Source organism: Galeopterus variegatus, unplaced genomic scaffold (assembly GCF_000696425.1).
Source record: "Galeopterus variegatus unplaced genomic scaffold, G_variegatus-3.0.2 Scaffold1202, whole genome shotgun sequence".
NCBI classification, from domain to species: Eukaryota; Metazoa; Chordata; class Mammalia; order Dermoptera; family Cynocephalidae; genus Galeopterus; species Galeopterus variegatus.
Window position 1 is genome coordinate 48,213 of NW_007727313.1, and position 15,531 is coordinate 63,743.

The window sequence follows — 15,531 nt, forward strand, 5'->3', positions numbered from 1 at the left end:
TTTCTCCTCCCTACTCCCTGCCCCCGACTTCCCATTTTGGCCTGATTGGTTTTCCCTTACTACCTGTTCTTGAGGCATAATTTATTGTTTTTGGAATTCTAACCCTTGGAATTTACAAACAAAATTACACATTCACTCAAGCAGCAGTACCCCATAGACACATAGATTTGTAATTTCAGTGTTGTCTTCTTTACTCTTACTGATCCTAGCTGAAGTGTGTGGCTTCTTCTGCTGACTCTGTCAGCCTGCTAATACTTGGCATATTTAGCACATTTTCAGGCTTGATTACTCCAGACAGATGATGGTTCTCAAACAGGAGAGATTTTGCCTCCCAGAGAACATTTGGCAATGTGTGGAAATGTTTTTAGTTGTTGTTAACTGGGAGGGGGAGGTTAGGGAGAAGGTAGGAGCTACTGTCACCTGGGGGGTAGAAGCCAGGGATGCTGCTAAATATCCCGCAGTGCACAGGACAGCCAGCCCTGTAGTAAGGAATTATACAGCCCAAAATGTCAATAGTGCTGAGGCTAAGAAACACTGAACTAGACCCTCCTGGAAGGTAGGGATCACATCTTACCTATCTTTGTATTCCTCATACTACTTAACACAGTACTTACACATTGCATGTACACAGTAAGATGTTTAATAAGGTCAAATTTAATGTGGTTAAAAAACTCAACGGAAGTTTTGGAACTTTATCCTTTATTTTGCATGTGTATAATGTTGGTCTTTACTTTTTATCATACTCTATGCCTAGAAGCTCTTGTGAAACAGATGACATTATTGAGAATAATGATAACTACAATAAAAAAACTACTTACTCCATGACAGGAACTATACTAAGCTTTTAGTATTGTTTTTACAAAATATGTTCTTTCAGTAATCTTACCAGTTTTTATTTCCATTATGCTAATTGCTTTATTCTTCTGTTAAAATTCTTTCAATGAATGATACTTCAATTTTTCAATTAAATCAGATGATTGCCTTAAATGTTAGCATTGGTTTGTAAAATCATAATTGCTTTATAGCCTGACAGACTGAAATATAGGATTGTTCATAGAGAGAGTATATATATTGAACAGATTTTAATTTCCTGGTACAAATGCCTGTAATCAAAATTCCACGTGACTGGCCGTTAACTCAGTGTATTATGAGTCAAATGTTATATCTGTAATTTTTATAAATACTTGTAGATTGTGACCCTAAAGATTGTTGGCATTCACAGACTATTTTTATCACTATACTTTAATACAGATATTCTATATTTTGTTTAGGATCTATTAGAAAATGACCTGACATATCTCATTGTTTTTTGACATGGGCTTCTTGGATGAATTAACCAATGATAGTACTAATAACTGGTTTCTCATTTCTTCATTAGGAGTTGCTGCAATTGGTGGTGCGTTCTCAGAACAAATTCTCCAAGATATGGCTGCTTTCAATGAACGGCCTATTATTTTTGCTTTGAGTAATCCAACTAGCAAAGCAGAATGTTCTGCAGAGCAGTGCTATAAAATAACTAAGGTAAAGCAAAAGTATAATTGATATTTTAATCATCAAAATTTGATTCATTGTAGGGAGGTCTAGGAAATCTAAGACACTGACCACTTAACTTTTAAAAATTACGCAGCCAAGATGAAAAGTGAACAGGTAAGAGGGATATGAACTATTTCCTTTTCTAGAATGTTATTATATAAATTCTCTTATTCAACAAAATAAAATAAACTTTGTAATTTTTTAGTGTTAATTTTCCTCAAGTGATTTGGAAGTATCTAAGATTTAAACATAAAAGTTAAATAAAAAGGAAAAAGCTTGGTTCTAAATGCTTATTATAAAGTAGCTTTTAACTAGCTATTTCCAAACATTGAAGCATACAGAATAAAACCACAGTCTTATTTTTGCCCTGCTAAATCCTGGGTTTGGATTTTGATGCCATGGGTGGGGCATTTGGGCAGCTGTCTTGACATCTAGCCAGGTTGGGATAGGAGTCCTCAATGCTTCAGTACTTTACTGTTTCAAAAAAAGTGCTTTATTTTATACTGTGTTTGTACTGATATATATTTTACTGATATGTTGACAAGAGCCTTTTTTCCTTCAAAGACTTGAAATATCATTACCACAAAATTGAGTCATATCTATTTAAAACTTTTATGTTAGAAATAAATTCAAAATGAACTAGAGAAGGTAAATATGACACAAAGTTATGTCACTTTGCACATATCAGAATATGATAGCTCTACGTCTTCAATAATATATCCTTAAATGCTTATTACAGTACTAGAATTAATGACTTTTTGGCAATGAGCCACTCAGTTGTTTATATCTCTTACTTGGGATGGCATCAATGTTCTCACTAATTTTAATTTTTATCTCATATCTGGATTGAGGAATTTGCCTCACATTCTTCAATAGTCCTTGAATCTTTAAAGCAAAAAAAAAAAAACCCTTTAAGCAGTAACAAAATTTTAGCATGGTGCCTTGCACATGGTAGCACATAATAAACAAGTGTTTAGTTAATTATTTTGTCTTAATATATCTCAGTAGGCCTCAACGGTTTAGAGACTCATCCGTAATACACATAAACAAAATTAGCCGAATATATGTTAGTTTTAAAATTTGAATTTTAAAATTGTTTCCTGTGATCTTGCCTAATGTTTGATGCTTTTATACATAAAACATTGAAAGTCATTTTGAGGCTGAAAATTTGGACACTGGTTTGGCCGAAGGATTATAGGAAGAGGAAAGGTCTACAATTGCTAGATATGAGTTTCAGCTACTGCAGGCACAGATGAAAGATAGTTAGGAAAGGTTAATATACAAAAAGATTACTGAATCATGAAAAATATATTCCAAAAATGGTGTAGGGAGATTTCCTTTTCCATATTAACAATACATAGGTATGAGAATGTTTAGCAACTACTGTCATTTATTTAATGCCATTCCTCCATAACATATTGTAACTATAGAAAGATAGGCAGGAAGAATGGGAATGAAGGGGAGGAGGGTGATATATAATGTTGCAGGCCTCTTTGTCAAATATAATTTTTAAAGCCCTTCATATATGAAACAATAATTTAGTTCCATTAGAAAGTTGTTTGTAATGAAATGTTTTATCTGCTAAACAAAGCTTCAGGTATCAGACTTGTCTGAAAACAAAACCTAAGTCTGTAAAATATAAGTGTCTTATAGAAACTAATTGAGAATTTCTATTTTCTCTCTCATCTATTTTCATCTTTTTATGTCCTGAAGAAGGTTGAATTTTATATTATACAACTTTTAAAAGAACCAAAAGGTATATTATGACATGTTTAAAATGAATATTAAGTTAATATTATTAATATCATAATAGATCTTGACCCTAGATCTAAGAGGTATGAAAGTTATAGCCCATTTTGTCATCATTTAAACTATGCTTTGGGGATTTGGTGCTTTAGATTTTCAAATGGATTTCTTATACTGCAAAATGCTTTATTTTTTCAGTGTTCCTTTTCCTACTTGAAGCCTTAATACTTTCAAGTATATCGCCACTCTCACCCTCACAGATTAGACAAATGCTCTTCTTCTGATTAGCAGTATAAAATGTACTAACAGGCTTTAAGTTAATGCCTTCTTGAAGTATGTAATACGTGAGTTTCCTCAAAATGATTACGGCAAAATATTAATACTAGGAAAAATGAAGACATTGTTGAAATTTATTGATAACATAATCTTTCTATTATTTGATAATTCCACCTGTGCTGATGAGTTTGTTTCCTATGTGATTTTTCATATAACTTTACAGTATAGGAATATATAGTTTGCCCCAGTCATTACATTGGGAAAGTGTTGATCCTAAACTCTAACCTAAAATGTCATTATTTCTAATACTCTGATATTAATCTGTCTTTTTTTAATCTTCAGGTCTATCATTTGAAGCCTATGTAGAATTGGTTAACGGGCCTATGGGTTGGACCACTACAGAGAACAGGGTGATGGTCTTAGGGTATCCTATATTTTGTATACTTCTCCTAGGAATAAAGAGTAAGATAGAGAACAGTAATAATCACCCATTCCAGAATTGTTGTCCAACATCGCAAAAGCTTTCCTAGACTTAACTAGGAAGTTGGTGAAAAATTAGGCTTCTTTTTAAGAACTCATTATTTTGGCTATGAGGTAGTTCTTTTATGATACATTTGTTTTAAAATATCCTGCTTCTTTTTAAAGTTAGTTGTATGTGTCTGTGTTATAGGGGCGTGCAATTTTTGCCAGTGGCAGTCCTTTTGATCCCGTCACTCTTCCAAATGGACGGACCCTATATCCTGGTCAAGGCAACAATGCCTATGTGTTCCCTGGAGTTGCTCTTGGTGTTGTGGCATGTGGATTGAGGCACATCACAGATCACATCTTTCTCACTACTGCTGAGGTATTATAAAATACTCTAAGTTCACCAAAACTATAAAGTATCAAGTGTGCTCAGCCTAGGTTGTCTAATGTTTTATCTAGCACGTCAGCTCACTCTCTAGAAGTAGAATCTGAAGAGGAAATCTTCATAGTTGGAGAGTAATGGATGGGAAGCTGGCTCATATTGAATCACTAGTGAAAGACTTTTCTTCAATAGCCATTAGAAAAATTATGTTTTGTTTTCTTAAAAGAGGCCCTCTTTTATCTTCACACATCTGATGAAATTCTGTGACAGTAATGAGACAATTAAAAATATTGTTTCCAAATGGTGATTAAGTGGTAAATATTTCTCCATTGAGAATCTTTCTAAATAGTGGAATTCTGAAGGTTTAAAATGAAAGTCTGTAACCTTCAGGGTTAAGTGCAGAAAACAGAAACCACTCTAATATTTGAACAGAAATGAAATTAAAATATGGAATTAGGTGTTTATAAAATCATTTAAAGGACGGGAGAAGTGGGCTCTCATCTAGGCTTTCAGGAAAGATTCTTTCATCACAGACCAGGCCCACTAGGGAATCTGGTACTGTCAAGAACTGTGAAAGATGTGAGATTATACCCTATTGCAAGATAAGAAGTTAGCCACGGTTTCATAGATACTGGCAAAAGACATGAAACTTTTAGGACTGAGACAAAGGGCATAATTATTCATGTTACAAGAGATATCATGAGTTGCATGTTCCCATCAGTTCTCCTTGCTCCCTGAACCTCAGCATGGTGATAGAGTGATTGGGCATATATTTGTAAAATCACAGGCTTTTGATAGTCAGAATGTTCATCTGGTTGATATCATGTATTCAGATTTGAACAGGATGCAACTCATGAACAAGAAAATTGAGTGAATTTTTCCTCTTAAAATTAAACCACTGTACAACATTATAGCGAACCAAATAAAACTCGATTAACATTCAAACATTTTTATTCTGCAAACATGCTATTCTTTCCATTGTGAAGAGGAACCCCAACAATACAGACAAAGATTCTTATTTGATATGATCTAAAGCAGCTTAGTACCAGTGGTTAGCACTTGACATCATTCTGTGAGAACAGATGTCTGAGAGCTAGAGTGTTCGGTTTCTATATTTTTCTACACTGTATTAAAAGGATGACAGCTGATCTCTCAGGTTTTCTTTAACTAAAAAAAAGTTGTTAAACATAAGTATATATGTAATTACTAAGAGACCATTTTAAAAGCTGTTTTTACATTAAAGAAAATGTAATCATTGTCTTTTAGAATAGGCTCATTTGAAGATTTAAAAAAATGATCTCTGGGCCGGCCCTGTGGCTCACTCGGGAGAGTGCGGTGCTGGTAGCGCTGAGGCCACGGGTTCGGATCCTATATAGGGATGGCCGGTGCACTCACTGGCTGAGCGTGATGCAGACCACACCATGCCGAGGGTTGCGATCCCCTTACCGGTCAAAAAAAAAAAACTTTTACTTGCAGTTGCCTTTGTTTTTTTTTTTTTTTTTTCCTAAATAACTCTAGCACCCTCTAGTGACAAATTTCATGAAAAATATTTTCAGTTTACTCTCCTGGAAAAATAATAATTACTACCAAAAAATTTTGAAGAGAAAAATAAAACGTGGTGATGTCAATAATGTTACTCTTATCATAGCTGGTGATCTCTCTGGCTACATCTTTCCACTTTTTCTCTTAGGCTTCAACACAACATTCCTGTTTTTCATACCACCTCAATTATTGTTTTCTTTGTCTCCTTTTCATCTCCCTTTTAACTAAGAGCTTCTTTTCTAGCATTCATTTTTTTGTTCCCACCTTTTTCCTTCTTTTTTCTTATGATTTCAAAGATATTATCCATTCATTTGTTTCCATTATCTTCATTCTAACAGTGGCCAAATCGGTGTATCTGTATTCTGATCTTTTACCATATTTCCAGCTATCTACTGGATGATTCCACAGAAATGCTCTGCAGTGTCCTTAAATACAACATGTTTAAAACCATACTTGTCATCTTCCCTTGCCCTCAACATTCACATTTCTATTAGTGACACCCCCTTCTAACCCAGGCATCAAAGCTTACAAGCCTGACCTTTTTATTCTTCCTTATCCCATAGCTGTACAACACACCATGCATATGAACACCTGTGTAACTGCTTTATCTCTTATCCCACCTGGAAAGCCTTGAGAATTATTCTCCACCTATCTAAGCCTGTCTTTCAGGGAACTGCTTAAATCCTGTCTCATCCTTGAATCCTTTTGTGACAAGTCTGGCTCATCTTGATCTTTATCCTTAGCCACGGCTGTCTTTATTAAACACTTCAACTTTTAATTTTATTCCTAGTTATATTATGCTCTTGAGAGCTTCATATTTTAAGAGATTAATTGTTGCCTCTATAATTAAATTGTAGAATATCTTCTTTAAAGACAGAGAGTCTTTTATATATTTCTTTCAAAACTCCAGTAGCACGTGGCACAATGCTAAGCACAAAGCAGACACTTAGTAAATACTTACTGAGTTGAATTAACTAGAACTAGTCATATATCTTAGCAAGAAGAATAAATACAATACCACAGACACTCACTGTCAGAGGGTATAAAGAATGAAGTCCTTCTTGTCTGGAGTACATTTTGTAGTAAACGAAAGTAACATGTAGGAGATCTAGGTGAATTTTTTGTTTGGCAACCCCAAATTTAAAAACTGTTAAGATTGTTGTCATAAATACTAGTTGTATTTCTTATGGAACTAGAAATCTCATGGATTGGCAACAATCCCAAAGACTATTTCTGGATAATTTTGGCTTTCCTGACACTGTGCACAGTCGTCTGGACCTCTGATGACAGCACACAATGCTCCTCTGGGTCAGCCCTCCTGGACCTTAGTAGTCTTCAGTGTAGCCTGGGAACAGAATCCTCATCTCCTTTTCACACCTAGGAGACAAACCCTGGCTTCCTGTCTTCACCCCACTCCTCCTGAATCACCTGCTGGTGTCTTCTCATATGCTCTCCTCCACCTTTTTCTAATATCTGCCCAGAGGACACGAGAGATGGTCATCAGAGACAGCAGCATCTGGGGGACCTTCGAGTCTCTTAATTCACTGGATAAATGAAAACCCAGTCACTGTAACATTGTTAGAATGAAACAGAGAGAAATTATTTGAGATCAGCCACAGTGTAGTTAGAGAAACCCACAGCACATCAAAGGCAGCAAATAGTTTTTGAGTGAATGAGTCAATAGATGAGAGTGAGCCTAGGATCCGTTTACCACCTGAATCTATCCCTTATATTTTAGTGAGGCTCCTCATGGTCACCTGTTTGTTACTTGACCAGTTCCACAATTTCTTGGCTCTCTTTCTCTCTGTGACAGACACACATGGAAAGCGAGGATTTAGAATGATTCTTCTTTACTCGGCCATCTTTTAACTATCCCTAATCTCTTTAAAATGACATTTATGTAGCATTCTAGAAATAAAATCAATGATGTTGAATGCCAGCAATGTGCCAGTGGTGATAGGTGCAATATACATGTTATATTATATAAGCAGTTGAAAAAATTTGAAGTTGATTGGTTATAGAACTTGGACCCAAATCAGATAGCTAATAAGCTAGTACATTGTAGAGCTAGATTTGACCTCCAGAGCTATTTTACTTCCACTTTTCCATGTCGGCTGCATATTTGTTCTTTTTAAAATTAAACAGCTAAGATTCACTGAACACTTACTTTGACAGACACTGTGGTAAATTATTTGCTGACATTTATTTCATTTAGTCCTGTGAATTAGGAACTGTTATTAGTTCTGAATTACTTATGAGGAAACTGAGGCTTAGAAAAGTAATTAGTTTGCCCAAATTCAAACAGATAGTAATTGGTTGAATCAGGATTGAAACATAGGCCTACTTTCTGCAAGAGCCTGAGTCTTCAACCACTATGTTATTCAACATTTTCAGCATTGTGCTACTTATTTTTTCCCTATCCAATGAATTAAGGATACTAGATATGCACAGACGTTTTTGCTTTAACATCTAAGGAATTTCAGCTGATTTAAACCTGCCACATAGGAGTTACAAGGTTTTTAAAAAAGTCTCAATTCAGGGCTGGCCAGTTTGCTCAGCTGATAAGAGTGCAGTGTTATAACACCAAGGTCAAGGATCCCATTCTTTGGATCCCCATACCAGCTAGCCGCCAAAAAATAGTCTCAATTCAATGTGGAATTCACGTTAAATGGTTTTATTTTGCCCTAATCATTGTTTTAAATAATTATATATCAAGTCTCCTTTTTCTTTCTCTTAATGGTGTCTTGGTAAGATCCCATAACTTTCAGTTCACTCATTCATTTAACTAGTATTAATTAAGTACCTACTATGTGCTAGGCATTATTCTGGGTGCTGAGGATATGTTAGTGAACAATAAATAAACATCTGCCCAGTTTAAAATTTTACATGCAATTCAATTATCATCTCTCTCTGATGTACAAGGGGTCTGCAGTAGCAGGCAGGGAAGACTCTCCTTTTACTCTTCCTCCAACACTAGCACATTGGGGAGCTTGGGGGAAAGTGTGTAGCTAGACTCTGAAAAACCTCCACCCCCTTCTCATCCATGCCTACATCTTCAGATGTTTTGGAGATAGGAAGGAAGGATATAGAAAAGGCAAACATCTTTTTTATTCATTCTCCACTATTTTAGGCTTTTCAGGCCATCGAGCACTCTGGGGAAGGGTCCAAATCTGACTTTCTCATGGGACACATGTGTGAGAGTTCAGAGGACCCTGACATGGGAGGCCTGGCTCCAGCTCAGTCTCTTTACTCTTCTTCAGGTCTCCCAGGCTGCATGGGCCTCCTCTGCAGTGGCCACTCAACCTTGGAAACTCATGAGCCTATACCAGATCCACTGATGGCAGTGCAGACTGCTAACAGCCACTCCGTCTGTCTGACTCTGCCTTTCCCATTCTTTGCTGCTCTACTTAAATACACATATCTATAACTGTTCAGGCTAATTGGGGCACAGAATGCCAATCTCTCCTTCTTGAAGACACCTCAAGCTTTCAAGAAAGGGTGACATGCAACAAGAAGGGAAGAAAAAGCCACTGCATTCATTACCCACTGGGCTAACTCACAGTTCCACCAACTCTCCTTATCTGGACAGGGGTGACTATGGTTGTGGGGGTGGCAGGGTTGATTTCACCATCTCGTGGGCTCTGAGGATGATGGCAGGCTCCACTTGTTTGGTGGCTTCCTGATAGTGTGGAACACTTAATGTCTCTTTGTTCCAAAGTTTGGGGCCCTGTCACCAATTCTAGGGTAAAGGAAAAGTTTTATTCAACATCCTGTGTAAAGACAAGAAATTAATGAGTTAAACAATGAGTTTACTATGGTCAATACTGTGATTATATTTATATACTATAATTTTTGTAGAATATGTAAGGTAGTATTAATCAAATAGCAGTTATGCTAGTAACTTCACTTCTCTCTCCTTTTCCTACCTCTGTCTAAATGTCCTTTGTCAGAAGTCTTCAGTCACTCAAAGGATGTAACCCAAACTCCTTATTTGTCATTGGCTGTGCTCCAAGCCTTATTTCTCCACACAGACCCTCTGCTTCCTCAGATCAGGACACTTGGGCTTACTGAGTCCAGCATAGACATTTCTGTCTTAAGTCTGACTGTGTCTTCTGTCTGTAATGCCCTTCCTTTCTTCCCTGTTTGTCTAACTCCTAATTCTCCTTCAATTCCAGACTCAAGCACCCTCACTATGAAGCTTTGCATAACCTTCTTCCTCTAGATTTCTCAACACTCATATCTCACCTTTAGCCTAGGCTGTCTTCTCTTTCACTATTTTCTTTTTCTTCCTATACACTGTTACTTCACTAAATTATAAATCTCTTAAAGACAGGAACTACTTTTAAAAACTTCTCTGTTGTATTATGCTTGCTGGAGATCCACATGCAAAAGACTGGAACTAGACTGCACCTCTCACCATACTCAAAAATCAACTCAAAATTGATTAAAGACCTACGTTTAAGACCCAAAACTATGAAACTACTAGAAGTAAATATAGGGGAAACACTGCATGAAATAGGAATGGGCAGCACTTTTTTGGGTGCCCCTATGTTTACAAAGGCACAGGCAACTAGTATGCTTGCTCAGAGTCTAACATATTTGCTAATGTCAACAAAACAATATATTGGAAATAATTTCATGATTAAAAAATCTAAAAGATATTAAGAGATACTGAAAAATAAATGTTTAATTATTCAGAGTGTTGCAATTGAAGTTTTTCTACTTCCTCTCTGCATTCACATTTCTGTTGAACAAAGGCCAAGGTATAAGATGATTTAGATCCACTTCACCTAAAGTCTTAATCAAAATCTTAGAGCTGGAAGGAATTTCAAGGTTTCTGAGTCTACCTCTCTGCCTTAGTAGGGTTCAACAAATAAACACTTTAATTTAGAACCAGGGAATGATTTGGGGACAGCAAATGCTGAGGCTAGTTAGGTGATTCAGATAATCCATAATATGTGTAAAATTAAAATCCTGCTTGTAATATGACTCTGAAATAGCTTTCTTAGCTTCCTGCTCTACCTCCTGTGCAAGAATATGTGAGCTGGGAGTAATGGCATGCTCAGCCTTGGGTAACTGTCCTCCTATTCTTTCAGCGTCCTTTTCCATAACTTCTATCATCCTCCTCTTCCTTTCTTTACTTTCTCTCTCTTACCCTAGTGTATCAATTGGAAAATATCCAGCATTTCATGGTATAACAGGAAAGGAACTGGACTAAAAGGAAACATGAATTCTTTATTTTATTTTATTTTATTTTTTATTTTTTCTGACCGGCAAGGTGGTCACAACCCTCGGCACGGTGCCACGCTCAGCCAGTGAGTGCCATCCCTATATAGGATCCGAACCCACGGCCTTGGCGCTACTAGCGCCACACTCTCCCGAGTGAGCCACGGGTCTGGCCCGGAAACCTGAATTCTATTCCCATCTTTTTCACTAATTGTGTGATCCCAACAATCGCCACATCTGTATATGCTCAGTGTTTCCACTGATAGAAGGGCAGACAAAATTAGGTTTCTATACATGTCCATATATGTGACCGTTCACTTAGTTATCCACTGTATAATCACCACATTGTATGGTATAAAGTATAAATGTTTTTTTCTTTTCTCTTTCTTTTTTTTCTAAGGTTATAGCTCAGCAAGTGTCAGATGAACACTTAGAAGAGGGCCGGCTTTATCCTCCTTTGAATACCATTAGAGATGTTTCTCTGAAAATTGCAGAAAAGGTAAAACCCCTCTTGTTCAAATCTCATTTTTCCTTCCTTCTTTTGCTAAATATGCATTTTTTATTTTTTATTTTTTATTTTTTTAATTAATTTATTTTTTTTTGTCTTTTTCCGTGTCCGGCAATGGATCGCAACCCTCAGTGTTGCCCCCGTACCGGACCGGGGACCGGCAACGGGATCGCAACCCTCAGTGTTGCTCCCGCGCCTCGCTCAGCCAGTGAGCGGGAACCGGTCTGTATGTGGGATCCGAACCCTCGGGCGGGAGCGCCGCCGCGCTTCCCAAGCGGCGCACTATCCAGTGCGCCACTGGGCCGGCCCTAAATATGCATTTTTTAAATTCATAATATTTTAACATTTATTTGTACATGTTTGTGGGATACAGTATGTTGTTTCAATATACTGCATAATGGTTCACTTACAGTAGATAGCATAATTTTGTGCCCATTAGTCCACCACTTTTCCTCCCCCTATCCCCCTCCTCTGGTAACATTATTCTACTCTACTTCTATGAGAACCATTTTTTTTTTTTTAAGACTCCACGTTTCAGTGATATCATGCAGTATTTATCTTTTTTTTTTTTTTTTTTGACCAGTAAGGGGATCGCAACCCTCAGCACTATGTCGTCCACACCACGCTCAGCCAGTCAGTGCACCGGCCACCCCTATATAGGATCTGAACCTGTGGCCTCAGCACTACCAGTGCCACACTCTCCCGAGTGAGCCACGGGGCCGGCCCCAGTAATTTGTCTTTTTATGCCTGACTTACTTCACTTACATGATGTTTTCCAGTTCCATCCATGTTGCTGCAAATGATAGGATATCATTTTTTCTTAATAGCCAAGAGGTATTCCACTGTGTATATATATATACCACAGTTTTTTTATCCATTCATCCACTGATGGGCATTTAGGTTGATTTCATCTCTTGGCTATTGTGAATAGTGCTGCAATGAGCATGGGAGTGCAGGTGTCTTTTTGATATATTGATTTCTTTTCCTTTGGTTATATACTCAGTAGTGAGATAGCTGAGTTGAAGGGTAGATTTATTTTTAGTTCTCTGAGGCAGCTCCATACTGTTTTCCACAATGGCTGTACCAATTTATACACCCACCAGTGATGTTGGAGAGTTCCTTGTTCTCCACATCCTTGCCAGCATTTATTATTTTTTGTCTTGTTGATATTAGCCACTCTAACTGGAGTGAGATGATATCTCACTGTGGTTTTAATTTACATTTCCCTGATGATTAGCGAGATTGAGCAGTTTTTCATGTGAATGTTGACCATTTGTATGTCTTCTTCTGAGAAATGTCTGTTGAGGTCCTTTGCCCATTTCTTAATGGTGTTATTTGGGGGTTTTTTGTTGTTAAGTTGTTTGAGTTCCTTATACATTCTGGATATTAGCCCCTTGTCTGATGTGTAGCTGGCAATCACTTTTTTCCATTCTGTAGGTTGTCTCTTCACTTAGTTGATGGTGTCCCTTGCGGTGCAGGAACTTTTCAGTTTGATGTAGCCCCATTTGGGTATTTTTGCTTTAGTTGCCTGCGCCTTTGTAAACATAGGGACACCCAAAAAAGTGCTGCCCACTCCCATTTCATGCCGTTTTTCCCCTATGTTTCCTTCTAGTAGTTTCATAGTTTTGAGTCTTAAACGTAGGTCTTTAATCAATTTTGAGTTGATTATGAGAGATGGTGTCTATTTCCAGTCTTCTGCCTGTGGATCTCCAGTTTTCCCAGCACCGTTTATTGAAGAGGCTGTCCTTTTTCCACTGTGTATTCTTGGCAACTTTGTTGGAAATCAATTGGGGTGCGGGTTTATTTCGGTGCTCTCTACTCTGTTCCATGATCTGTCTGTCTGTTTTTATGCCAGTACCATGCTGTTTTGTTTACTATAGTATATTATAGTATATTTTGAAGTCAGGAAGTGTGATGCCTCCAACTTTGTTCTTTTTATTCAAGATTATATTAGCTTTTGAGAATGATGAGAGATGGTGTCTATTTCCAGTCTTCTGCCTGTGGATCTCCAGTTTTCCCAGCACCGTTTATTGAAGAGGCTGTCCTTTTTCCACTGTGTATTCTTGGCAACTTTGTTGGAAATCAATTGGGGTGCGGGTTTATTTCGGTGCTCTCTACTCTGTTCCATGATCTGTCTGTCTGTTTTTATGCCAGTACCATGCTGTTTTGTTTACTATAGTATATTATAGTATATTTTGAAGTCAGGAAGTGTGATGCCTCCAACTTTGTTCTTTTTATTCAAGATTATATTAGCTATATGGGGTCTTTTTTGGTTCCATATAAACTTTAAGATCTTTTTCTCTATTTCTCTGAAAAATGTCATTGGTATTTTGACAGGGATTGTGTGGAATTTGTAGTTTGTTTTGGGTAATATGGACATTTTGATGTTAATTCTTTCAACCCATGAACATGGGATGTCTTTCCATTTATTTATGTCCTCTTCAATTTTTTTCACCAGGGTTTTATAGTTTTCATTGTAGAGGTGTTTCAACTCCTTGGTTAAATTTACTCCTAGGTATTTCATTTTTTTGTTAGTATTGCAAATGGAATTACTTTCTTCATTTTTTCTTCAGCTGCTTCATTTTAATAGGAAAGCTATAGATTTTTGTGTGTTGATTTTGTATCCTGCCACTTTACTGAATTCATTTATTAGTTCTAGCAACTTTTTGAAGTCTTTAGGGTTTTCTGTGTATATGATCATGACATCTACAAGTAGGGATGGTTTGACTTCCTTCTTTCTAATTTGAATGCCCTTCACTGCTTTCTCTTACCTTATCGCACAGGCTAGAACTTGCAGTATTATGTATTTAGAGTAGGGATCCTTGTATTATGCTGAATAAAGTTGGCAACCTTGTCTTGTTCCAGATCCTGTGGGCAAAGCCTCCAATTTTTATCCATTTATTATGATCTTAGCTGTGGGTTTTTTGTATATGGCCTTTATTTCATTGAGGTACATTCCTTCTACACTTGTTGGGTGTTTTCGTCATGAAGAGGTGCTGGATTTTATCTGCATCTATTGAAATGGTCATGCATTTTTTTTCCTTAATTCTGTTGATGTGATGTATCACGTTTATAGATTTGCATATGTTGAACTGTCCTTTTTTATCCCTGGGATGAATCCCACTTGATTATGGTGTACGATCTTTTTAATGTGTTGCTGAATTCTGTTTGCTAGTATTTTATTGAGGATCTGCATATCTATGTTCATTAGGGATATTGGTCTGTAGTTTTCTTTTTTTGTTGTATCTTTTTCTGTTTTTTGTATGAGGGTAATCCTGCCTGGCTTCACAGAATGAGTTTGGAGGTATTCCCTCCTCTTCAAATTTTTGGAGGAGCTTGAGAAGAATTGATGTTAGTTCTTCCTCAAGTGTTTGGTGGAATTCAGCAGTGAAGCCATTTGGTCCAGGGATTTTCTTTGTTGGAAGACTTTTCATTACTTCTTCAATCTCATTATTCCTTACTGGTCTGTTTAGGTTTTCTAGTTCTTCATGATTCAATTTTGGTAAATTGTATGTGTCCAGGAATTTATCCATTTCTTCTAGATTTTCCAGTTTGTTCACATATAGTTGTTTGTAGTAGTCTCCTAGGATCATTTGTATTTCTGTGGTATTAGTTGTAATGTCCACTTCTTTTTCTCTCCTTTTTTCTTAGTCATGTTAAAGGTTTATTGATTTTATCTTTGTGAAAAACCATCTCGTTTCATCAATCTTTGTATTTTTTTAATATCTAATTTATTTATTTCTTCTCTGATCTATGTTATTTCTCTCTTTCTACTGATTTGGGGTTTTATTTGTTCTTGTTTTTCCTGCTCCTTGAGTTGTAACGTTAGGTACTGTTTTTTTGGAGTCTTCTT

The 15,531-nt window shown here is 36.8% G+C and overlaps 1 protein-coding gene across 1 annotated transcript in view; it reads left to right on the forward strand.

Annotated features, from left to right (window-relative positions):
• The window catches only part of ME1 (malic enzyme 1, NADP(+)-dependent, cytosolic), a gene marked incomplete at its 5' end in the record, with an annotated part of 55,981 nt that overhangs the window by 30,368 nt on the left and 10,082 nt on the right, over positions 1-15,531 (forward strand). Inside the window, 3 exons of the mRNA XM_008575518.1 lie at positions 1,379-1,521; positions 4,226-4,399; positions 11,571-11,669. Of these exons, the coding sequence (XP_008573740.1) occupies positions 1,379-1,521; positions 4,226-4,399; positions 11,571-11,669 (416 nt within the window). The remainder of the gene's footprint in view (positions 1-1,378; positions 1,522-4,225; positions 4,400-11,570; positions 11,670-15,531) is intronic.